This window comes from Camelina sativa, chromosome 14 (genome assembly GCF_030686135.1).
Source record: "Camelina sativa cultivar CO46 ecotype springtype chromosome 14, ASM3068613v1".
In the NCBI taxonomy this organism is placed as follows: Eukaryota; Viridiplantae; Streptophyta; class Magnoliopsida; order Brassicales; family Brassicaceae; genus Camelina; species Camelina sativa.
This window is the reverse complement of record NC_141893.1, coordinates 31,505,493-31,531,226: the sequence shown is the minus strand read 5'-3', so window position 1 is coordinate 31,531,226 and position 25,734 is coordinate 31,505,493. Positions and strand designations below refer to the sequence as shown.

Here is a 25,734-nt window from a genome sequence, read left to right as displayed (position 1 = left end):
CAAGAAAATTAAATAAACCGGTTTGATAAGTATTAATTTAATTAATCCTTTGATAACAATTTTATCATTAAACTTTCAACTTTTTTTCTGTGAAAAGATTCAACTACTGGACTAATTACAACGAACAAAGTCATAAGGATAATTACATATTCAACGAAAATTCTAATTAGTAAAATTAATAAGTACTAGTTTTAACTACGAGAACTAAGAAACCCTTATTAAATTAGTACGTTCTTATCTCCGGCGCATAGCTGCAAGACGAGCGACAACGTCATCATAATCCAGGAGCTTTGGACTCTGAAACGATGACGTTCTCTCGTTCTCTCTTGTTGTGGAAACTTCGTTATTGCTTGTGCTTGTGAGACTCTTACTGCCTTGTATTCCAAGAAACCTTGAGTTTTCTTGATCAATACTCTTTCACTCTTCTTTCTCCTCCTGTGTTTTCTCATCATTGTATGTAGGAGAGATTATTCCGTAAGGTAAAATCTCCTTCCTCTTCTTCTTCTTCCTTACAGATTCTCTTCTTAGAGAACTCGGGCTCGAGCTTGAACTAGAACTAGAACTAAAACTGCCTTTGGACAATAAATCTCCTCTCCAAGTACTCTCTGAAAGAACCGATTCGTCCTCGCTTTGATCATCTATGATACTTTTCTCTCTTTCAATCTTCGGACCGTCAGCTCCTGTCTCCATCTTCCCTTCAATCTAAATACTTTTCAGACATTAGACCAAACCAAAAACTAAAAATATCTATGTTTTACTCTCTAAGTCAAATTTCTCGAACACATAATTTACCTGCAGAGCTGAAGTCTCTGTGAGCAGCATCAGTTTCAGAGCTGTAGGATCCCAGTTAATGGAAAACTCATTCGCAATATCTTTCAAAGTCTGAAACTTGAGCTCCCGTGAAGGTAGTCTTCTCGATCCAGTTTTCTCAACTAGCTGCATGATTCAAAAAAGACAGGTGCTGTCAGTGCAAGAAAAGTGGCAAAAGATTAGACAATGTATAGTTCAATAATAAACCAACCTCATGATTTACAGATGAAGCTGTGAAATTTCCAAATCTTTTCGTAAACACGGCTCTAAGATCCTTAAGTTCAGGAACATCAGGAACCCACGCCGTTGCATATATCAAAGAGGAAACAGCTTCTCTACATTCTTCAGGACACTCCCTAAAAGTCAAGGAAACAAAAGAAAAATAAACATAAGTTAGTAATTTGTGAGACCTTTTGGACTGAAATCTAGAGACTTGTAGTAAAAGTAAATACCTTTTCTTCAGCATTAGTGGGAGATTTTCAGAGATACAATCGCAGAAGCGCTCAATGAGATCGTAGCACGATATTATTCGAAGCTCTTCGAGTAATAGTTCTGCCTGCAAAGTAACAAGTAGTTAACAGATTAATAAAAACCATAATGTAAGAAATAAAGCTTAGTATTATATAAATGAGAGAGTATAAGTCTTAATTTACTCTTCTATAAGATTCACAATCTTGCTCATTCTTGAGGAAATTGGCAATATCTGTTTTATAATTTCTAACCATCGCAGTCCTTTTTTTCCTCACTATATCAAGCCGAATCTTCATGTAGCTGGTTGTAGATTTGCTGCAATTCACCAAGAACAATGATTAGTTTTAAAAACTGTTCAGAAAGATACAAAACTTAAAAAGTTCAAAACAGAGTGATGGCAAAAGACTTGACACCTTTTCTTGTAGAACTTTGGTTTGAAGCATCTAAGAAGAAACATCTTACTTTCGATATCTAGAGGCAAGAAGATGGTAAACAAAAGGACGAAAGCTTTATATGAAAAAAACACAGAAGAATCTAAACGTTGGTTTAGTGAATAGAGTTGAAGTAATACTCAGAATCAGAATATATCAAAAGCTATGAAGCAAAGTAACGAACCAAGAAGTTTCTTCTTAATAGATAAGAGTAGAAGAAGAAATATATAAATACAAAAGAAGAAAGACTTTTTTCTTGAAAGTTTTGGATATGAGGGTCTTTATTTATTCAACTACTTTTATTATATATTAAAAATGTGAGACTCTGGGAACAAGCTTAGTTGGTTATACAGAACTACTTAGTCAAGAAGGACATAAGCTGGAATCCTATAAACTTCCAAGAACCTTCTCTAATACGACAACGTTTATCCTTTCACATTTCCATGAAAAGTAATTGGACAATGAAATGTCTCCTAAGATTCGATTCTACAGTCAAAACAAAAACTGTCTTATTATTGGGACTTGTTGTTATAACTTATTTCACATCTAACGGTTGGACCAATTGCTGAAGCTGATGAACAACATGAGACATCCTTGGACGCATCGATGGCACATTCTGAGTACAAGTATAAACCAAATCCACAACTTTCTGAACCACACTCGCTTCCGGTAAACCGCACGTGATAACCGGATCAAGAATCTCTAACCACCTATTAGCCTGAACCAACGGTGTTGCCCATTCGAATATGCTCTGCCACCCAACCGTAGAATTAACCGCTTGAGTTGGTCTACGGCCGCTTACAATCTCAAGCAAAAGGACTCCAAAGCTGTAGACATCACTCTTTGTGGTGAGCTCGTTTCTGTATACGTATTCAGGTGCTAGGTAACCATAGGTTCCACCCGCCATTATGGTTCTCTCTTGCATTATTTCCCAAGGAACAAATTTTGACAGACCAACACCCATTAAATGAGCTCCAAACTCTTCGTCTAGCAGTACATTGCTTGCACGGATGTCACGGTGCACCACTTGTGGCTTGACCTTGTCGTGTAGAAACCTGTTTTTTCAACGTTAAGCTTACATCTGATCAAAAATTCTATAGTAAAAGATTTGACTTACGCTATTCCTTGAGCAAGAGTTGTGGCTATGTTCAATCTCATGTTCCAGTCCAAGCTCCTACCACCTCTAGGCACATGGTGCAGCCATCTATCGAGCGGACCACTAGCTATGAACTCATAAACAATGAAACGTTCTCCATGATCATAGCAACAACCTTTGATAGCCACAACATTCGGATGATGAAGTTTAGCAGCTCTTCTAATCTCGGAGTAGAACTCTTTCTTCCTCTGAAAACTAGACCTTTTCAATCTCTTAACCGCCACTTTAGTCCCGTCTGATAAACCACCGCTATAGGTTCCACCGGTTTTTGCATCCCCGGCAAGACGGTTCCCTTCACTGAAGTTCTTCGTCATTGATCTCAGCTCTTCGCTAGTGAAGATCTTCCATGAAGGAGGAACTAAAGCTGAAGAAGAAGAAGAAGCTGGATTTGATACTTTTCGGGATTTACGCCGTTTCTTGCTTCGTTTGTAGACAAGGAGCCATAATATGATGGCAAATGTGGTTAAGAGAATCAAACCGCTGACAACAGCAAGGATGATTACATATTTGTGACAATTGCGACATTTGAACTCTGCAAAGAAGATAACTTAGGCAGATTAAGATCTCTCTAGAGACAACAAAAAGATGCCTCAGTGTTTTCACATATTCCTAGTAATGTTCCCTAACGAATAATTGCAGCAGTAAGGAGATAACAATGATAAGGGACTAAGTAGTACAAATGCAAAGTACAGATAAAAGAGAGAGGTAGTAACAGAGAGGCCATTACCAGAATCAACCGTGCAAATGAAAGCACGAGACAAATTGCATCTTTCACCAAAGAGTGGCGTTGTTGAACCATTTGTCACAGCTATACATATATTAGCACGACAAGATGAACTGCCATTGCCATTGCCACAGCGGGTACGAAGTGGAACTTTCGGAAACACGGATTGGTTCCATTGAGGAGTCTTAGGATCAGACCAGCTCCAATGAAAACCCGAGGTAGAAGAAGTAGAATTAAGACTTCTTCCTCCAATCCAACAGTTCCCATTGCATAGTTTCTGAACAAAGCTGAGTTCTTTGCTCGATGCAAGCGATGCTAAATGACCACCATAGGTTCCACAGAACGTTTCTGACTTCTCCCATGAAGTGGAGTTTCGAAAGTAGGCATAGCATTTCGTTTGGTTCGATCCAATGATCCAATCAGGAGGACAAGACACTGTACATAGAGGAGAATCACTAACAGTAAATACACTGAAATCATATCTACAGCAATGTTCACATCAGCCACAAAGATCACTACTTTATACCTTTGTGAGATCGTTTCTTGATATCAGTTGCATTCTGAGTTGATTCACTTGATATCTGTATAAAAAGCATTTCAAAAATTTCACCTTTATCAATCAATCAACTATAGAAGATTCGAGCAAGTTCAGAAACCCTAGTTCTTGAATCTATTACACTTACAGTATCAAAGGACGCAAGATAAAGAAGAGCCAAACAAGAAATCAAGAACAGTGATTGTTTCCGGTTAAAAACCAACTTAAGCTCCATAGCTACCTACAGCTTCACAAAACCCTGAAAAAAATCAATCGTAATTTGCCTCAAATTCGCCAAATCAGAGAAAGAGAAGCTTAATCGGGAAAGTGGGAAACTACCTACCGTGTTAAGTCATACCATCGGGAAGAATAAAGCAGACTTAATGATGTTTAAGAAGAGTACTAGTGTTTAAAATGGGTCTTTCGTTGCTCATATGGTTTTCTTTATGTGATTGATGAATCGCAAAGACCCGACAGAGAGAGAAGAAAAGGGTTTTAATGGCGAATTAATGGCGGAGACAGGAGATGGACTTCGGACAAGTCAGTGGGGTAGTTCGGAAAATGAAATCTTCTTTTTTACTTTCTTGTTTCTTCCTTTATTAGTTTACGACCCTTGTATTACTTATATCCACAACCTCTCACCCTACATTATCATAATGGTCTATTACAACCCGAACCTGAGTGTTCACATTGTTTTCAATTGTGATTACTTTGTTTTTATGTTGGTCTTTGTCAAAATTATAGAATTTTTTTCCAAAAGAATTCTTAAAAAACGACTACGGGAAAACAAACCACTTTTTGGTTGACAAATTGAGAAAACTAAAAATCCTAAAAGTCTCACATAAACATAGATTAATTAATTTGGAAATTTTAATTAATTGAAACGATTAACCGCATTTCAACATAATAATATCTTTGGGCCGTCTTAGACCGCCACATTATTCAAAGCCCAAATATTATTATGACCGTTAGGCGTTAGTGATATTCTTCTTCTAATAAGTAATAAGTAACGTATCTCTCTGAAAATTGAAGGAGCCAAGAAAACAAAATTCTAATTTCATTCTCTCATTCTCTCTCTCTCTCTCTCTCTCGCCCCCAATTATGTGGCTTGATTGATTTAAGGTATGGAAGCAACAATTCAGGAACCAGTCGGTAGTGTTGTGACGACGATGATTGACTATACTTATGATGAGTACTTAGTCATCGCCGATGGTTCGATTTGATTAACGGAGAGACGGAGGACGAGCGGAGTTCTGGTTTGAATCCGTAGCCGGTAGGTTTCAATTTCGTGGATTTCACAAGAATTAGGAATTGCGTTTCTCTTCTTCTTTTTTTTCTTTTCCATCGTCGGTGTTTTAGGGTTTAGATCCTAGGGTTTCAGAACGATTTAGGCGTTTTTAGCAGATCTCTGGTTTTGATTTGCTGCGGTGCTTGTAATCTCTCGATTCAATAGATTACGCTTTGTGTTGAGTGTTGAGTATGTTTCTTTATCTTTTATGCAGCTTCGGGTTCCTAAAATCAAAACGAGGAGATCTAACAACAAGGTAGAGAGACCATGTGCAACTCCAAGTCTCCAATATGATGAATGAGAAGAAGAGATGTATCTCCATACTAAGGAACGAATCAACAAGTTGAAGAGCCAAAGAGGTGAATCTCATTGCCAATAGTTTTGACAATTCTCTTAAAACAAAATCAGTACTATTGAAATAGCTTTAATCGTGCTTTTGATTTGGCACAGGTTAGCTTGAATTTGGTTTGGCTTCTAGGCAATACCGTGTTCAGGCTGGTGAAATCCTCTCACCATGTTCCTGATGGTGTAACGTAACAGTTCCAATTCAGGTTCCTGGTCAAGGGCCTGGAAAGTAAATGCCTCCTCTTGTCTTGGTTGAGGTAATTAAAATTACCTTTCTGTATGACCTTCTCCTTGTCCCTGATGATAGGATGAAATTGAAATAGTCCCAATTTGGTTTAACTCTCGGGTTCCTAGTCACTGAGCTGAAAACAAATGCCTCGTCTCCGTCAAGGTAATTAAAATTACCTCTCTGAAAATGTCCCTGTCCCTGATGGTAGAATGGAAAAGACAGTCCCAATTTGGTTAACTCTCGGGTTCCTAGTCACCGAGATGGAAGCAAATGCCTCGTCTCGATCAAGGTAATCAAAATTACCTCTCTGAAAATGTCCCTGTCCCTGATGGTAGAATGGAAAAAAAAAAAGACAGTCCCAAACCTGTCACCGAGCTGAAAGTAAATGCCTCGTCTTACCTCTCTGAATGTCCCTGTCCCTGAAAAGAAAAAGACAGTCCCAATCCTGTCAACTCTTGGGTTTCTAGTCACCAAGCTGAAAACAAATGCCTCGTCTCGGTTAAGGTAATCAAAATTACCTCTCTGAATATGTCCCTGTCCCTGTCCTTGATGGTAGAATGAAAAAAAAGACAGTCCCAATCCTGTCAAGTCTCGGGTTCCTAGTCACCGAGCTGAAAGCAAATGCCTCGTCTTGCTTAAGGTAATTAAAATTACCTATCTGAAAATGTCCCTGTCCCTGATGGTAGAATGAAAAGAAAAAGACAGTCCCAATCCTATCAAGTCTCGGGTTCCTAGTCACCGAGCTGAAAGCAAATGCCTGTCTTGCTTAAGGTAATTTTGAAAATGTCCCTGTCCCTGATGGTAGAATGAAAAGAAAAAGACAGTCCCAATCCTGTCAAGTCTCGGGTTCCTAGTCACCAAGCTGAAAACAAATGCCTCGTCTCGGTTAAGGTAATCAAAATTACCTCTCTGAATGTCCCTGTCCCTGTCCTTGATGATAGAATGAAAAAAAAGACAGTCCCGATCCTGTCAAATCTCGGATTCCTAATCACCAAGATGAAAACAAATGCCTCGGTCAAGGTAATTAATATTACCTCTCTGAATGTCCCTGTCCCTGTCTCGGTTAAGGTAATCAAAATTACCTCTCTGAATACCCAATGTCCCTGTCCCTGTCCCTGATGGTAGAATGAAAAAAAAGACAGTCCCAATCCTGTCAAATCTCGGATTCCTAATCACCGAGATGAGAACAAATGCCTCTCGGCCAAGGTAATTAATATTACCTCTCTGAATGTCCCTGTCCCTGTCTCGGTTAAGGTAATCAAAATTACCTCTCTGAGTATCCCATGTCCCTGTCTCGGTTAAGGTAATCAAAATTACCTCTCTGAGTATCCCATGTCCCTGTCCCTGATGGTAGTCACTTATGTCAAATGAGATTCCCATTGATTCGGGGGGGGGGGGGGGGGGGGGGGGGGAGGGGGGTTTGTCATCTGACCCAAAAACAAATGCCTCGACGCTGTCAGTTGTCTTATTGTACATCAAATAAGATTGAGATATCTCGTTGAAGTACATAGATGACGCAAATCAGGTAGTTTCTTAACTCTTTGACTTGCTTAAAATAGCTCTTGAAGATCAATATGGAGAAGCATACAAATTCGAGGTATGTGGATGTTTTGATATCCTATATATGTGAATTAAGGTATGTGAATTTCTATTTCTTCTGTTTCTTTAGACTATTGCTTCTAAGTTTAATCTTCTTCTTTCTTTTCCTGTCGTTTAATAAATTTAATGTTGTGTAGACATTAGAAGTATCAAACAACTTACATAGATCTCTAATTATCATCACATATATTTCTTTGCAGGCAGCTATTCTCCAGTTTACAAAGATCATCATAAGAGACTAAGAGTTTCAGGTTATTCTTTTGCACCCTTTCATAAAGTAAGAATTTATGTTAGCTTCTTCCTCAAATTTGGAGTCACCAGTCTTTCAATATCATGCATATTACCTTTGCTTAAGTTTCTCACTTGTTCTAAAATAAAGTAGGTATATATTTAGCATATACTTTGTTCATGAATGAAGATGAATTCATATAGGTTGTTACTGTTGAATCTGGAAAAATAGTAAATCACTTGATCAATTGTATTTTTTTAAATCCCAATCAAATGGTTCAGTTTGAACTTATTTTGTTTTATGGTTCTGGATACTTTCAGTTTGTATATTCATGCTTTCCTTGCAACTTTGTTTCCTATGATTGGTGACGATTTCTTATACTTGGTCTGTATAATTGACCACTTCTTATAGATGAATATTTGAGTTTTGTAAATGTTTTGTATCTGGTTTTGATTGAATATGTTTCTTGTTGGTATTCTTGTTATGGTCTTTCCTTGGTTATTTATTCGGGTGTCAGCCACAATTGGATGAAAGCTTAGATGTTTTTATTCCTGTTACGATCATCAGCATGTGATCATTTTCATCTATGACTTTGTTTATAATGTCTGTGCTCATTTTTTAAGAGCAGGTTGCTAAAATTTAACGCTTTTGTGTTTGCTATACTAATAGTTATTTTTTATCTAAATTTGTTCTTCAAAGTTCCATGAAAGACTGAGTTGGTGAGAGTAAAAGTCTTGGTTAGAGTAGTATCTTTAGGTGGCTAGACCTAAAATGATGCGACTCATGTTTACATCTGTGATTGTGTTAACATTATTCATATAAATTGTCTATTTGTAATATTTGGTAGGATCTTGATTCCTTTATACAAAGATCAAAAGCTGCATTTCTTTTCTTTTATTTGTGACATTTAAGTTCGTTTAGAAAACCATTCGGTTACATGTAATGTGAGTGATACAATAGTTATTGTGTGTTTTCGCTTAAGTGTTGCCCAGTACGTAAAACTATGTGACAGCTGAAGTTTGTTTTAGAAAATCGTATACTAGTGTATGCTATGCGTACTATATCTGGTTTCACACCATTTATTGAACAATGTCTTCTCTGACTAGTGTAGAATGATTGTTACAATGAGGTTTTCTGTGTGTGTTTATATCTGATTTTTAGAGAAACTTATGTCTGAGATCTGTCAGGTTTGTCGTAATGCAACCCATTTATTAGATGGATTATTACATTTTTCTCACTGTGGTTTCTTATTCCAGTTACTCATTTTGTCTTACCCTTTGTATGATTGTATCACCTTGTTGTTTGTTACTTTCGTGGTTCTCTTACCCTTTGCTGCATATATTGTATGCCTTTTTTTTTTTTTGACATCATGCCCTTTTCTGTCTTCTTGTTATTAACGTATGTCCTTTTTGTTGAGTTTTCTCAGTGACGACATGTTTTAGGAAAATTGACCGTCTTGTTTCCTCGTTACGTTGTTTCATATGATTGATGATGGATTATTATAATTATCTGTAAAATTGACCACTTCTACTGTTGAAGCTGAATAAAATGTATAGTAAGTTCTCTTAACTTGTAAATATTATGTATCTTTGAATATGTTTAATGCTACTTTTATAGTTATATGCTTTCTTGTTGCTTTTCTTGTTATTTTTTGACCGTGGTTATTCGGATTCAGCCAAAGTTGGATAGAATCGTAGATGTTGTTATCATGTGAAAAGTTTGTCTTCTTCACTCATTTTCTGAGTCTTAGGTCTGAGAGTTCTGGTTTGTCGTGATGCGCAGCAATAGTACTTACGAATTATTAGATGGATTTAAAGTGCATTGCTCTCACTGTGAATTCCTTATTGCTAAGTTACTTCCTCACTCTTCAGTGATGAAGTGTTTTACAATATTTTGATGTCTTAATCCTAGGTATGCTTAATTATGTATACTGTGTATTTATATATACAACATCGATTTGTTTTCGTTTTCTTTTTGTCGTCAAAATATATCTCACTTTTTTCATTGGCAAGTTCTTAACGACAAGTGTTTGATACCAGTTTTTTTAGATTAAACGAGAGCTAAAATCTGAAAATAATAGTAGTGATTCTTGTAGCCTTCGCATTTTTTCTGTTGGATTTTGTAATTTCTTGAGCTTATATATGTTATCACTTAGCACTATGGCACGATATATGATAACTGAAACCTGACTTTTTAGTTTCATACAGTCAAAGTCGTGATCTCTCTGTGTTTGAGTTTCGTTTTTGTTATCTCTTATGAAGCATCAAATAGATGACTAAGCTAATTTTTGTTGGTATCTATTCTACAGTTGTTTTATTTATTCGTATACACTATACATGTTTATAGTTAAAGTTAATTTGTTTTGTGCTTAACAATCTGCTTGATGAACTTTTTACTGTATCATGTGTCTATGCTCTGTTTCTCACTCTTTGAATGCTCTTGGCTAAACTATTAAAAATATGATTTTGCAATTACATCCCCTTAGTGGAATTTGGGATCATACTTCTGGTTGCCAAAGCGGTTCCAATCGAACAGTAAAATTCTTGTGCGTCACCTAAATCCTCTTTTAGTTTTTTTTATTCCTTGTCTTTCACGTGGTTCCATTCAAGTTCTATTTCAATTGTGAGTAATCAATTCGATTGAGGATTCATTCTTCACAATTATAGTTTCTTAAACATGATAGGGGAGAAAGGGAGACAAAGATGCATGAGAAAACGAGTTTCAACCATGAATATAAAACTTCACAAACTAATTTACAAAGCAAATTCTCAAGTTTTTCTTATGTTCTCACTTTGACCATAATACTTCTGCCGGTCCTCGAAGCCTTGTCTCCCTTTTGATCAAAATGGTTATGTCTTTGCACAAACACAAATACACGCAAACAAAAACCTTGTTAGCCCCGCTTGAAGAAGATAACAAAAAAGATGAAGGCTGAGACATGGCTTACTTAATGAAGCGTCATGTTGCTTAACAGAAAGGCGTCTGCCACTCTTCCTCGACAATTTCACCCTGCAATTTAGTACAGCTTCTTGAAATGTCTATAGCGATTAGTGTTTATACAAAATTAACAAGAAGATAAGCCTAGTCAATGTGAATGGAGATCAAAATCAAGTCAACCTTCTTGTCTATGGTGCCCAGGATTACAAAACAAGCCTTAAGGTGAGGTTGATACGAGTGCCCTCTGCCTTTGCACGCTTTGGCACCTTTGAGTGTGTACCCCTCATCACTAGCAACGATCCATGCTTTAATGTCAAACTTTGTTGAGTCTCTCTGCTGTTTTTCTTTAACCTTATCAACGCCGGTCCACCGTTACCGGTTTTCTCTGCAGGGTCACACCAAACAAACAAATGTTTGTTCCTGGTTTTGCAGGAAAACACTCTGTTGATGTCCTGAGTCCTGACTCAAAGGTCCCATTACCTTGGGAAGATTTTTCGTGTTTCTTTTCCTTCAACACAATCCAAACGAGACTGAGGCACTTTCGGGATTTGGACCATAAATCTTTTCATTAAAAAAAAAGACAGAGTCTAACAGATTATGAAATTAGTTCTTAAAATTTAAAAAAAAAAAAAAACAATCAACTTTAAAAAGAGGGATCAAATCGTTGACATGGTAAGAAAATCGAGAGGATTCTATTTCAAAATCAGTAAAATCTTAACAACAACACAATAAAATAATTTGTTGGAATATATCGTTTAAAAAACAAAAAAAGAGGAAACTATAAAAGAAAAAAAAAAGAATAAATATGGAAAATTCAAGAAAAGAGGAAAAACTCAAGAAAAATGGAAAAGAAAGAAAAAGGAAATAGCAAGAAAATAAGGGAAACTTATCAATTTACTAGTATTTTTTTTTTTTGTTTCAACTCAGAAATCTATAAATAAAGCTCTTGCGTTTAAATCAGTTGAAAACTCGAAATCATAATAACAAAGAGAACCAAAATAACCTAAAGAGAGACAGAGAATTTTTATAAGCGAACCAACTTGTTCTGATAATGGGAATTGTCTCCGAACCTCGTTGTCCCAAAAGCGTTGATGGGATTAGCATTAACCCTCAACCTACTAAAGGGACGACCTTCGATAGGTTGATATGTGAGATCGATTCTTTCGAAAAGAATCTTAAAGCCACCTTCGATAGCTTTGTGTGTGAGATGGAATCTTCGGAAAAGAAGCTCAAAGCCAACTTCGATAGCTTTGTCTGTGAGATCGAATCTGTGGAAAAGAAGCTCAAAGCCTTTTCAAAGCTTCCCCAGCCATGTAGTACTGAGAAAACAACAACCTTACGGACGGGAAGGAGAGGCAGAGGATTTGAAGATGTAGAGGATAATGAAGAGGACAAAGAAGATCGTACTCATATTTGTACCTATGAGCTATACTTGAGTAGTGATGATGAGTTTGACCGTGAACTTGATCAGTATATGATGAATAAGATGGGGCTGGCTGAGAGTGCTCTGTACGAGATGATCAACAACGATCAAACCGAAGTTAATGAAGATAGTATGAATGAAGTATCAGTTTTTGAAACGGAGTTAATGAATGAGATTGAAACTTCTCCCTCTGCAATAGAGATCTTGAACGAGAACTTCAAAATCAGCGCAAAAAGTTGCTGAACAAGAACTTACACAAGAGAAGGCTGTGATTTGATGTTGGTGAAGCAGAGATTGAAGTTCTCTGACTAGTGTAGAATGATTGATACAATGAGGTTTTCTGTGTTTGTTTACATCTAATTTCTAGGTAAACTTATGTCTGCGATCTGTTAGGTTTGTCGTAATGCAACACATTTGTGCTATGCATATTTTATTAGATGGATTTATATAATGCATTTTTCTCACTGTGGTTCCTTATTCCAGTTACTCATTTGTCTTACCCTTTGTATCACCTCGTTGTTTGTTACTTTCGTGGTTCTCTTCTCTCTGGAAATATATTGTATGCCCTTTTGTTTTTTTTACATCATATCATATTGTATGCCCTTCTCTGTCTTCTTGTTATCATGTGAAATCAGATAAAATGTATAGTATATCTCATTTTTTCTGAGTCTTATGACTCTGTTTCTAATGTTCGTGCTCATATCGTTTAGAACAGATTGCTAAGTTTAACCTTTTTTATTTAACTTGTGATACTAATAATTTTGGGTTAAGTTTTGTTTTGTAAAATTTCTATGTAGGACTGAGTTGGCGAGAATTTCACCTTGCAATTTAGTACAGCTTCTTGAAATGTCTACATCGATTAGTGTTTATACAGACTTAATAAGAAGATACGCCTAGTCAATGTGAGTGCCTATGGTGCCTAGGATTACAAAACAAGCCTTAAGGTAAGGTTGATACGAGTGCCCTCTGCCTTTGCACGCTTTGGCACCTTTGAGTGTGTATCTCCTCATCACTAGCAACGATCCATTAGAAAGTGTAATTGATGTAATTTCTTTAACGTTATAAAAATAGAAAATTAACAGAAACATTTTAGCAAAGATACGATAAATTGGACAAGATAATCATCGCCATCAATTATAAATTCTGGGCCGGTTAGTCTTTCTAATTGAAGATTCCGGGGAAGAAGACCACTGTAGAAAAGTATGTTGGAGACGGAGGCCACCGGTTGAGCCACCACCGCAGCCACTAGTTTCACCGATGAATCAAGTAATGGGACAATCACCTAATTAAACAAGACAAGAAATTAAAACAAATTAAAGCCATCATAAACAAGGTTGATCAAATTCTTATATATATAACATCGACTTGCCATTGTTCTTTATTCACGGTGTATTATTATTACACAAACTGTTTTTGTAAAAGTAATGGAGGCAAAAAAAGAGAGAAAAACGTACCATGAAGGAGGAACGACTGATTAAAACTTTCTCTTGTTTCTTGAAGTTGAGAAGAAGAAGCTAGCTAGGTTTATGACTCTCTCTATCGCATCCAAAATCAAACCTTCTTCTGTTGACGATACTTGGAGACCAAAAAAGGCATTTATTGATACTTGGAGAACAAAATCACATTTATGGAATAAATTGCTCCCCAAGTCTTCAATTTAACATTTTCAGTCTTGAAATTTGAGAATCAAAAACCACAATTTCCTAAATAGAATTATTATTCCAAACGAATAAAAAAAAACAAATCGTTTCTGGTTTTAATCTTTCGGCCAAACACAAAGAGGCTTATTAAAACATAAAGGCCCATGGGCCCAAATCAATCCAGTAACACAAAATTCACAACCCTAATATAAAAAGAAGAAACCCTAGCTTTATATAAAGTTTTGTTTGACATCCCGTCGTCACTTCCTTCTCCGAAGCCGGAACCCTCAAGGTTTTTTTTTTTGATTCATCTGGAAACTCGCATTTAGCTCCAATGGTAGATTGATAACGATCCTCTCTCGCTATCTCTATTTCATATCTTTGTTGCTTCCTTGATCTCTTCATTTCACTGATGCGATGTTGTTCTTGTTTTTGAGATTCTCAGGGAAAGGGAACGGGAAGTTTCGGAAAGAGAAGGAATAAGAGTCATACACTCTGTGTAAGATGTGGCCGTCGTAGTTTCCACATCCAGAAGAGTCGTTGCTCTGCTTGTGCTTACCCCGCCGCTCGCAAGAGGACCTGTACGTTTCTTTGTTCTCTCCCTCGCTATCATTTGCTTTGTATTGAGAAATGGATCTAATCAGAATTAGGGTTTAGTCATTAGGTTTTGGTTAGGGATTGAAATCATTCTGTTATCTTTGAATTTGTAGTAGTTTCCTTTGGAATTGTGATATGTTGAGTATTGCGTCTCGTTGATAGAGCTTCAAGTGTATGATTGAAAAATCTATGAATCACTTGGTGTTTGGCCTCTCTTTGGACACATCTTGTGAAGCTTCTCTATTGTACTAAGATTTTGTAATGTGCCATTTTTGTGGGATAGTACCGATTGATGTGTTTGTGTATTATGTTGTTAGACAACTGGAGTGTGAAGGCAATCCGTAGAAAGACTACTGGAACTGGAAGGATGAGGTATCTTCGCAATGTTCCTCGCAGGTTCAAGACCGGTTTCAGAGAAGGTACTCATCCTTTTTTTTTTAATATATATTCGACTTAAGAAGCTGGTCTTTACTACTATCTTGAATTTGTTGTGCATTTTGTCTTGGATTAGGTACCGAAGCCAAGCCAAGAGTCAAGGCAGCAGCAGCTTAAACTGGTTTTTGAGCATCAAGTGGAGAGTTTGTTTGTTGTTAAACTTAGATTTTGGCTTGCTCTGAGTTTGTTTATTCGAAAGATTATTATTATTATTATCAAGTACCTGATTATGACTATCTTTTTGTGTGCTCTTTGCTTTTTTTATAAAGTTTTGGACTTCGATGAGATTTCAATTTGCAAGTCTTTTAATTCTGTTGTTATTGTAGTTCATGTTTTCACTAATATTATGGTTCCTTCACCAATTGTGTCCATCTGGCCAACGTAATCTGCTTGTAAAAACTGACAAGATTTAGGGGTTTTGTCATGTCCAATAAATTAAATTTTGAGAAATTTATTTTCTTTTTTTATTTATTGAAAAATAATTTCAGAATTCCTCTGTTTGAGAAAATCATATGGCACTTCTTTCAATTCCGTATTCTTAGGCTCACTGACATTCATAATTAATCTGAGTTACTTGCAATTTCTGTCTAGTTAGGTTGTTTTGTTGTATAATCCGACACTAGACTCAGCTGAAAAATTGAGATTCGTTTAAGATAAACACGATATCAAACACAAAAATTGATGATAGTTAGAAATGAGAAATAATTGGATGTTTAAATTCACATATTATTTTAAAGATATTTTTAAGGGATAATTGATTTAAAAGGACATTTTTGCTTCAATTTGTCCCACTATGCTTTTTTTTTGGAGTTTGGTAGAATAGGTTTTTGAATACAGAAAAACTCAGTTATACCCTTAATACAGAAAAAACCAAAATTTCCTTATCAAACTTTTTCTATATTTCTTCTTTTGTATACTTCCTATATTTAATCAAAACAATACTTCCTTTTTTTAATAATCCATTTCCTTATACTTTTTTTTACTGATTTTTGTATTACTTTTTTTTACTACTCACCTACCTAAAAGAAAAAAATCTCGACATTATCGACTCTCGATACCCACCGGCGAGTATCTCTCTCTCTCAAACGATATCGACTCCGGTAGCTTCTCCCACCGGCGAGAAGCGACGACTCCGGCAGCTTCTCCCACCGGCGATGACTCCGGTAGCTTCTCTCTCTCTCTCTCTCTCTCTCTCTCTCTCTCTCTCTCTCTCTCTCTCTCTCTCTCTCTCTCTCTCTCTCTCTCTCGACACAATTGAGGTTTTCCCCAAATCTATTTCAAAAATTTTCCCCAAAATTTTGATTGAACCCAATCGATTTCTCTCTCTCTCTCTCTCTCTCTCTCTCAATCGATGCATGCAATTGTTTGTTTGGATTGTTGTGGTTGTGTTTTTTTTTCCCCAAATGTGATTTTTTCCCCAAATGTGATAATGTATCGGTTGAAATTTGTTTCAATATAGTCAATATAGTTTCTATATGTGTTTGATTGTTGTGGGACAAATTTTTTTCCCCAAATTTGATAATATATCGATTGAAATTTGTGTTTTTTCTTATAGTTAGTATAACTAATCAATTGAAATCATCTGTTTTTCTTTTGTTGTCTGTTGATTTTTCAATGTTACCACGTTCTTTTGAGCTATAAATTTTGAGATGGTTGGATTTGTTCTTGTGGTATTGAATTGGTTTATGGATAAAGTTTGGATTTTTAGTTTGGATACATTTTATTGTTTTGAGCTCACTCGTTCAAAATCTAATCTTTTTTTTTCATCTGTCGCTTTGAATTCTGAGGTTGAAGTTTAATGACTCTTGTATATGTTTTATAGAGAGGAGACACACGGTTTGAAGGTCGTGAGCTTTTGAGGTTCACCCGAGAACAACTGCTTCAGCTTAGAGAGGTAATTACTTACTTTTCATGCGTAGTTTTAGTCAAGTTGCTTTTTTGGTTTCTATGTTTTACTCAGATTATGTGGTATGCCCTGAATTAATTAGTATAGCTAATCGATCATGTTTTTGTGTTTTTTCTTACAGTTAGTATAGCTAATCGATCATGTTCATCATACTAATGAATATCATTTTCTTAATTTTTTTTTGTGTAGCTATGGAAACAGAATTTCCTAAACGCCTGTTTAGAGATGGATTTGAGCCACAAGTGAAGAAGATTAACAATTCCTGTCGAATTTCTATCTTGGGCAAAGTCAAACAAGCATTACCTAAAGAGTATGAGAAGGTGAAGAATGATCCAGTCTTTTCACATGTCTTTGCACTCTACGAGAATGGTTTAGGGTATTCAGGACGTTTGATACACAACATGATGTCTAGGCAATTGGTTACAAAGAAAAAAAGAGAGATATGGTTTGTGTTTGGAGGGAAGCCACTCAGATTTTCAATGCAAGAGTTTCATGCTGTGACTGGGCTCAAATGCACTGCGGATTCTAGTTGTAATTTAGAGAATTGGAAAGATGATGGTGGGTTTTGGAGCAAATTGATGAAGAGAAAAGGTCCGACTATTAGCATTAAGAGCTTGGTTGATGTTCACTTACCTGTAATTCACAAATGGAATGAGGTAGATAGGATCCGATTGGTGTATCTTCTTGTGATAGCTGGGTTGGTTATGGCTAAGGATGAAAAAAATTATATTCCACTCAAATACATCCAGATGGTAATGGATCTTGATAAGGTGAGGACTTATCCTTGGGGTCTTAAAGCTTTTAAAAGTCTTGCTAAGTCTATCATAGAAAAAAGAGAAGATTTGAAGAAGATCAATAGCTATGCATTAGATGGTTTCTCATATGCATTTCAAATATGGGTGATGGAGGCAATTCCAGACATTGGAAAGTTGTTGGGAGAAAAGATTATCACTGAGTTTAGAGAAGCTCCTCGATGTTCTAACTGGAAAGGCGCAGCCAAAGTATCATATGATGATATCATCCAACTAGAAAGTACATTTGGACCGAAGGTACTTTCTTTGCCAACCCAACTCTTATCACATGTTTTTTTTTGTTAATAGTTGATGTCATTGTTTAATCTTTAACTCCTACCTGTTTTTTTTCTTTTTTTAGGATATTGTTTATCCATACATATCTATTACTGGCGATTTCGACGTTGTTGACTCCATTGAGTTTTTATGGCGTGACGAAACAAGCGATGGTGAAGTCGATAATTTGAAAGATAAGATCAGTTCTGGAAATGATTTTGGAGACCATATTTGGGGAACTGTACAAGTTGATGATGTGGAGGGTGAACATATTCAATTAAAAGATGATGTTGGCATTCAGGTGTGTGAAGAAAATCAAGGGTCTAGTGCAACAAAGAGTGGTGAGAGTATGCAAGCTGCTAATGATGAAGAATCAGGTTGCAAGAGGAAGAGACAACCTGATCATGGTGCAGAGAGGAGGAAAAAGAAACTGCTCTATGAGCGAGCAGCAACAACACATCGAGCTGCAACAGATGAACAAATGAAGTCCTTTATTAGTGTGTTTGAGACTTGTTTCAAGAGTTTTGAGAAGAAGGTTGACAGCCGATTGGAAAAAATAGAAAAGGATGTCTCACTCTTGAAGGATACTTTAACTTCAGCTGGAATTACAATAAGCACTCAAGCCATGGTTGATCAACCATCCTTTCCAGCAGAAAAGAAGAGTAAATCTGTGGTACGTAAGACTTAAATCTCTACGTTATGTATGTTTGTGTTTTTTTTTTAAGACTCTAAAAGAATATGTAACCAGATATGTATGTTTGTGGATGTAATAATAAGTGTAAATATTTTTGTTAAACTTTTTGTATGGACAGGATGAAACGGTTTTAGTTGATGATCTTTTCACTCATCATAGTGAAAGAGATCTTAATTTGGATACACAAGAATTTTTACAGAAATCAGTAGGGCACCTATCTCAAAAAGCAGATGTACTTGGGTTTGATCCTACACAAAATGTATTGTGCAAAGATGACATACGGAGATTGAATACTACAAACGCGGGCGAATTTGACATGGATTCTGTTTTGGTGTTCGTTTCTGATGATCGATTCAATGCTTTTGCAGAGTGGCATAGAACAAGGGGGTAAGTTGTTTAATTATATTTTACTATAATTGTTACAGTTTTATGCTCTTTCGATGCTTATGCATAGTGTTTTCTTTTGTGTATTTGCAGAATGATTCAGTTGGGTCCAAGTTTAATTAACGAGGAATTACTAAAGCGAGTCATGACAAGCAACGTTTGGCTTCATAATCCGGTACGTTGCAATATTTGGAGGGAGTAACGCTATGTAATACTTTATTATATTTTTTTTTAATAAAGTATACATCTTTCGGGAGAATACATCTTTAGGCCGACTGAAGTCAAATCGTGTTGGCTTCATGAATTGTTTGTTTAGCATGCAAATCAAAAACGAATATTTGAAGTTTAGAGAAGGTAAAAAAGGCCACAAGTGGGATTCTATGATCTTGGGTTATGCAAACGGTGACTTGCCTTCTCATGGAAAGACAAGGAAGAAATGGGCATTAGACTTCGACAGAGTTTACGCTCCTGTGAACATCAGTAATAAGCATTGGATATCTGTGTGCATTAATTTTGCCCTAAGAACTGTTGAAGTATTTGATTGTTCTGGTATGACCCGCAGAAGTCATGTGGATCCATTTGCAATCCTCATCCCTCGACTTGTGAAGGAAGTTCAGACCAAGAGATATGGTAAATATCTTCATTTGTCTCCATATTCTATTATTTTTGCTTCAGTGCCACAAAATCTTAATAAGTCATGCTGTGATTGCGGAGTGTATGCACTTAAATACATAGAGTGTCATATGCATAATCTGGATTTGAGTTTGATAAACGATGACAACATTAAAGAAGCTCGTACGAAGATTGCAGTTGACTTGTGGGAAGCAGCATCTGATCATGTGTTCATTGAGCGAATGAAAAAGTATGAGCCTCCACCTTCATCGCCTCATATTGTAGAATTATGATCCTTAGTTAAATTTTTAATTGTGCTACGATTATTATTGTAATTCACGTCTTCGTACGAGCATTATCATTTCTTTATTTATTTGGTTCTTATTGGCATTATCATTTATTTATTTATTATCACATCTTGTTCTTATTTATTTGGTTCTTATTAGCATTATCATCTTTTTTTTCAACACCTTCGAGGCACACACAAATATTTCAAACACATCTTCTATAACTTGGGGTGTCATGCTTCTAAAATTCACAGAATCCAATAACATTGACCATAAACATAAGAAATCCAATAACGTGTATTTGAAACATAAGCAATTGAAGATTAAAAAACATAAGAAATCCAATAACATTGACCATAAACATAAGAAATCCAATAATGTGTATTTGAAACATAAGCAATTGAAGATTAAAACACATAAGAAATCCAATAACATTATAAACCTCCGTGTAAGCTAACACCTATAAACCTCCATAAGACTACATTATAAATTCTGGAAGATTTGGGATGTCATGCTTCTAAACCTCCATGTAAACTAACACTTAGCCAGCCTGAGATGAAAAAAAAAAAAATATTCATTGTTAAATTAAAGAAACTAAAACATGTATTTGAAATGATGTGTAAAAGTTGCTGAACAAACCTATTATTAGATTGTGTTTTCACATGTCGATCTATTGTGGCCTTCTTTACCACAACGGCCACACTTACGCCTCTTCGCTCCTTGTGACGATCTTATCTTGTCTTCCACTGATTCATATCTTCTTTTTCTTCTTCTACCAGCTCCTCTTCTTGTCTCAGGTGGTATAATTTTTACATCACCAACAGTTTCGGGAACACACCATTCATCTTCAGGAACACCTATAGGATTAATGTTTTCCTCGTACAATGATCTCCATGCAGCAGTAGTGAACACATCATCAGCGTATGGGTACAGACTTTTCCCAATACTAAAACATGCTTTTATGGCATGTTTACAAGGAAGCTTTCCTGTGTCGAACTTTCCACATGAACAAGTCCTCTTCTCCAAATCAACAATAAAATCTACTCCTTTACCTTTAATCTGTAATATGAATTGAGAAATAGGATAAGCTTTAAACTTTTCACCCTTCTCTATTCTTCTAGAAATCTTCTGCTCCACGTCAATGGTTAAAGGGTCGTTCTGCTGCTCACTTTGTGCCCTACGCTCATAAAACCAGCGGGTTAACATTTCTCTAATGCTATCTAACAAAGGAATGATTGGATACTCTCTCGGTGATCTCAAAGCTGAATTTATTGATTCAGCAGGGTTGTTGGTGTTTATGTCATATCTATATCCAAGAAAATGACATCCAGCCCATTTTTTCACAACAGCCTCTTGTAGATAACCTCCAATCGCCAGACTGATATTGCAAATTTCCGCAAAATGTTTATCAAACTCAGCAACTCTATAAGCTTTTGACGCTTTTGCAAGACGACCAGCCACACCTCTTCCTTTATAATTTGTAACCACATTACCTATGAAGTGGTGGATGCAAATACCATGTTTAGCCAACGGGTAGATTTTTCCAATCATTTTACCAATAGATATATGTCGATCTGACACAAAAGCTAAATCTTTGTCATCCGCAATAACAACCTTAAGCTGCATTAAAAACCACTCCCATGAAGCATCATTCTCAGAATCAGCAATCCCAAATGCAATTGGATACAAATTAGAGTTACCATCTACGGCTGTAGCAACTAGTAGAACTCCTTTGTACTTGTTCTTTAAAAACGTTCCATTAACTACAATGACCTTCCGAATTTTCTTGTAGAACCCTCTTATTGATTGACCAAATGAAATGAATAGATACTTGAATCTACCATCACAATCAATATCATAATTTGTATGCGTACCAGGATTCACCTCTTTTAGCATGTGCAAGTAGTTAGGTATCTTAGCAAAACTTTTCTCTGGGATTCCTCTTACTTCGTTAATTGCATACTCACGAGATTCCCAAGCTTGGGAATAAGTTAGCTCACATCCATTCTCAGTAGGCATAATATTAATGATGTCATTGGGTTTAGGTCCCTCCTTGACACCTTCATAATTATGTTTGATGAGATTCCCGATTGTTCTTGCTGAAGGTGTTCTACCAAATTTCGTTTTCCTTGAAGGAGCACAAGTATGGCTACCCACATACTTGTTGATTTTCCAACATGTAGACGCTTCGAAGCACTCAGCACGAACACGCCATTTGCAAACATTATCAATACAGCGTATACACCAAAATATTCTACCAGATTTAGTAACTCTGTAATCGAAGTTATACTTCATTGCAAAAATTTCTAAACTTGCCTGTAAAGCTTCCTTGCTTTTGAAATATTGTCCCTTCTTTACCATAGAATCAACCATCATAGATCTAGCACCAACTTCAGCGTCCTTAGAAGTTATGAAGTTAGAATCATTCGGTTTTGCTTTACTCACAAATTTTGGCAGCTTTTCACGCAGAAGAACGTCAACGCCTCCCTCACTTGAATCGCTTGGTTCCTTATTCAGATCAATATTGCTTCTATCATTCACCATGGCTTTAAACGTCACACACAACCGTATGTTATTCTTCATTCTCCAATAAGCAACAAAATTTTTCACTTGGCGATCATTCATCATAACAACCGGAGGAGAATCAACACTGAGATCAAAGGGTAAATAACTAAATTCCACATCAACCATATTTTGTTGTATTTCATAGTCTTCCAAAACCATCATCTTTAGCTCTTCAAGAGTTGAATTGGCTTCAAAAGTAAGAAGTCTCCCACGTTTTTCTTCATCAACAATAAATCTCCATTCATTTTGGCCGATACATCTCCATACACCACATGTTACATAGATTTGCAACATACTGCAAAATGAACTCTTGAATGAAATTTAGGTTGGAAAATGTTGAAAAACCTTGAACAAAATCGATTAAAAATGGGGTTTAATGTTTTCAGAACACGTTTTCTAAACATGTTAGAACGTAATCTTAAGAATATATTTGATTAGGCATAATTTCGGGATTACGTAAATATTGTTTCCTTAAATTTCGGATTCAGTTTCCTTGTCTAACATAGTGTAGAATATACTTTCTAAATTATGAAGAACATAGAGGAAAGTGTAGAATTAGTGTTCTAATTTTCGCAGGACACATGATAAAATGTAGATTTCATATTCTGACTTCAGTAGAATATGTATAAAGTGAAGAAAACAAATTCTAAAATTTGTAGAATATAGAGTTATGTGTAGAATATATATTCTAATTTCTGTAGAAGACATACAAAATCCGACTTCTAAAAGTTTTAGAAGATATATTTATTCTAAAGTTTTCAGAACAAGTAGAATGCGAAGAATTTGTAATCTACATTTTTTAGAACATGTACAGTATGTAGAATTTATAATCTAATATCTTCAGAATATATACAATTAGTAGAACATGTATTCTAAATGTTGCAGAATAATTTTTTTTCAATGTTAAAACATCAAATTTTCATCAAAAACACCTTATGGCAACCTCTTTCTTATTTGTAGAATTTGTTTTTAGGTGATTGAAATTTTAAATTTGCTTAAAAGTTAGTTTCATTTTTTTTTAAAGGGTAATTTAGGCATAGTGGCAAATTTAGCGTAGAAGGCATAATGGGACAAATTGAAGAAAAAATGTCCTTTTAAATCAATTTCTCCTATTTTTAACTTTTACTATATAAATTGACACACAGAAAATCATTACTACTCCATGCTTGCTTTCAAAATTATTTAATATAAGATTACATCAAATTAACAACATAGAAAACCACATACGATAATCACATATCTATGTTTGAGCCACACAATTCAAAGTACAGCGTGTGTAACCCACAAAAGAGCCAACGAGAACAACCATTTTGTGAAAACGAAGAAAAAATAAAATGCATTTCTTTGTTTGCTCTTAGTTACCGCAGAGTGGTTGTTCATGTTAGCTTTTTATATTTATACGTCATACTCTTAACATTGAGTTCTGACTCAAATTTTGATATGGTTTTATTTAAAATTATTCTGTTTATACTAGTACTTAGGCAAATATGATCATTTGATAATTCAAAACCGTTCCCAACTAATATTATCATTAAAATATCTCGAGGTTGCATGCAAAATTTAGAAATTTTTTTAGAGTAGCATACTTCATCATTTACTCTGCCTTTTAAGCACCAGCGACTTGTAGAGTTGTAGGCACCAGCGAAAACTTTGCTTTAGAGAAGCCTCTCATCTCTGTCACCCAGAGCTACTTGCGGCCGATCTACTCTTATTACTCAGTAGCACAAGGACTCAAGAGAAAAGACCTTCACGTCTTCATTTTTTGTTTTCTTATAAATAAATTATAACTAGGTAGAGGACCCGCGCCTCGCGCCGTATCATGTTTATATAAATCATATTTTATTTTTAATTTTTATTTAATTTATTTGATGTATACTCATATTATTATTAACTTTGAATAAGTTTGGTTGGTGATCTGGTGGAAATGATGGGAATGGATGAACATTTATATAGGGGTACTACTTTCAATCTTAGATTAGGTTTTGCTCGTCTGATTTTTGGCGAAATGTGATTTAGCAAATCAAGGATTTTGGTTTCTGTTATTATATTATTCACTTTTTAATGCAAATCAAGGATTAAATTTGCTATATATAACTGATTTTCCTGTTTGGAGTAGATTTTTTTTATTTATATTTTATGTCATATATTTATTTGGCAAGTTAGTCAAGGAAATGCCAAGTTAAAATTGTAATTGCTAATTTTTAAACATGATATGCGGGTTGATTTGCATCTAAAATCAAAGAAACATAGAACCGAAAAAGTTATCTTTCCTTATTGAAAAAACATTAATAACATCGTAATTAAAATTAGAAGATTGTTTTTAGTGTTTTGGTTTATTTGCGCCTTAATTTAAGGACATCTAAAATATACTGAAGTTAGGAAATTTGTTATGTGAATTGAGTTTGTTTTTATTTTAATTTTTTTTTGGCAGAATTTGTAAGATAAATTGTAATGATACCTTAAATATATAGTTGTTATTACAAAATAGGGAACTTGTATCATATTCGTTTCAGCATATCTTCTAATTATCTATATCCCTTACATTATTTGAAATTAACCGATTTTACTTACTGTTTTGGTGTATTTAAGGGCATTCAAGATATATGGAGGAAACAGGAATTCATTATGTGAACCATGATTTTGTTTTTAATTTATTATTTTTTAAAGCAATTTCTATATATATATATATATATATATATCACTTAAATTATTTTTGAGAAGGAATAATAACCCAATAGATATAATTGTTTGTACTTTGTTATAACAGAATAATAACACAATTCTGACCTAATGTGTTGTGAAACTTATTTGTTTTTAATATTCAGGAATATCATAGATTTTGTATATACGTAAATATATGATAAATGTGACAAAAAAATCGTATTGTTAAACAAATTAACATGGATTTCGTAGTTACATAAACAAATTTAGGGTAATATGTAGATCATGTTAATAGTTGTGCTTGATCACACATTCAAGTTATATGAAATTAACTAGAAATTATTCGATTGAATTACACAAATTAATAGATTTATTAAAATCACAATTTTTCTGCTTATTTTGATTTTTTAATACATCTGAAATATTTTACTCTAAATCTGTATTAGTTTCGACGTTTTCATGGCTTCTTTTGATTCTCTTTCTTGCCCTTGTGAATCCGTCTCCTTTCACTAAATATTGAAACAGTTTCTTGATGTTATGAGTCTGACCAATTGGTTCGTGTAGTACACCTTTTGGGATCTGTGCAAATGTAAAATAGATTTTGTTAGTTAGAATATAGCTTAAAAAGAAAACTTACCGAACAGAGGTTTGCAATTGGGATTTCATCCTTTACACTTTTTTTCTTCCACTGTTTTTCATTCATGTTGTA

General features: G+C 35.2%; 7 protein-coding genes and 2 long non-coding RNA genes across 9 annotated transcripts; 6 read left to right on the top strand and 3 right to left on the bottom strand.

Moving 5' to 3' along the window:
- Positions 1-21: 21 nt before the first annotated feature.
- Positions 22-2,031, bottom strand: LOC104742735 (uncharacterized). Its single transcript, XM_019236389.2, has 6 exons — positions 1,695-2,031; positions 1,464-1,596; positions 1,263-1,366; positions 1,022-1,166; positions 793-936; positions 22-702 (listed from the first exon to the last, which is right to left on the bottom strand). The coding sequence occupies exons 1-6, from the start codon at positions 1,736-1,738 to the stop codon at positions 418-420; spliced, it is 855 nt and encodes a 284-aa protein (XP_019091934.2). The 5' UTR covers positions 1,739-2,031; the 3' UTR covers positions 22-417.
- LOC104742734 (C-type lectin receptor-like tyrosine-protein kinase At1g52310) lies at positions 1,993-4,816 on the bottom strand. Its single transcript, XM_010463767.3, has 6 exons — positions 4,471-4,816; positions 4,276-4,386; positions 4,119-4,173; positions 3,596-4,027; positions 2,830-3,400; positions 1,993-2,767 (listed from the first exon to the last, which is right to left on the bottom strand). Exons 2-6 carry the CDS (start codon positions 4,360-4,362, stop codon positions 2,248-2,250), a joined length of 1,665 nt encoding a protein of 554 aa, XP_010462069.1. The 5' UTR covers positions 4,363-4,386; positions 4,471-4,816; the 3' UTR covers positions 1,993-2,247.
- Positions 4,817-5,155: 339 nt separating this feature from the next.
- LOC147928876 (uncharacterized) lies at positions 5,156-6,921 on the top strand. The gene is made up of 3 exons (XR_015579526.1): positions 5,156-5,400; positions 5,630-5,774; positions 5,866-6,921. It is a non-coding gene; the product is annotated as an uncharacterized LOC147928876 (long non-coding RNA).
- Positions 6,922-7,329: 408 nt separating this feature from the next.
- LOC147928875 (uncharacterized) lies at positions 7,330-11,087 on the top strand. Its single transcript, XR_015579527.1, has 2 exons — positions 7,330-7,625; positions 7,789-11,087. It is a non-coding gene; the product is annotated as an uncharacterized LOC147928875 (long non-coding RNA).
- Positions 11,088-11,805: 718 nt separating this feature from the next.
- Positions 11,806-12,420, top strand: LOC147928874 (mRNA export factor GLE1-like). The gene has a single exon (XM_087486301.1). The coding sequence runs from the start codon at positions 11,806-11,808 to the stop codon at positions 12,418-12,420; it is 615 nt and encodes a 204-aa protein (XP_087342427.1).
- A 1,623-nt stretch (positions 12,421-14,043) lies between these two features.
- On the top strand, positions 14,044-15,136 carry LOC104742733 (large ribosomal subunit protein eL37x-like). The gene is made up of 4 exons (XM_010463765.3): positions 14,044-14,154; positions 14,263-14,398; positions 14,732-14,833; positions 14,926-15,136. Exons 1-4 carry the CDS (start codon positions 14,152-14,154, stop codon positions 14,964-14,966), a joined length of 282 nt encoding a protein of 93 aa, XP_010462067.1. The 5' UTR covers positions 14,044-14,151; the 3' UTR covers positions 14,967-15,136.
- Positions 15,137-16,946: 1,810 nt separating this feature from the next.
- Positions 16,947-18,718, top strand: LOC147928873 (uncharacterized). Its single transcript, XM_087485729.1, has 2 exons — positions 16,947-17,804; positions 17,908-18,718. Exons 1-2 carry the CDS (start codon positions 16,947-16,949, stop codon positions 18,508-18,510), a joined length of 1,461 nt encoding a protein of 486 aa, XP_087341855.1. The 3' UTR covers positions 18,511-18,718.
- Positions 18,719-19,166: 448 nt separating this feature from the next.
- LOC147928872 (uncharacterized) lies at positions 19,167-19,805 on the top strand. Its single transcript, XM_087483574.1, has one exon. The coding sequence runs from the start codon at positions 19,200-19,202 to the stop codon at positions 19,803-19,805; it is 606 nt and encodes a 201-aa protein (XP_087339700.1). The 5' UTR covers positions 19,167-19,199.
- Positions 19,806-20,444: 639 nt separating this feature from the next.
- LOC104744087 (uncharacterized) lies at positions 20,445-22,724 on the bottom strand. The gene has a single exon (XM_019235617.2). The coding sequence runs from the start codon at positions 22,656-22,658 to the stop codon at positions 20,445-20,447; it is 2,214 nt and encodes a 737-aa protein (XP_019091162.2). The 5' UTR covers positions 22,659-22,724.
- Positions 22,725-25,734: the final 3,010 nt, after the last annotated feature.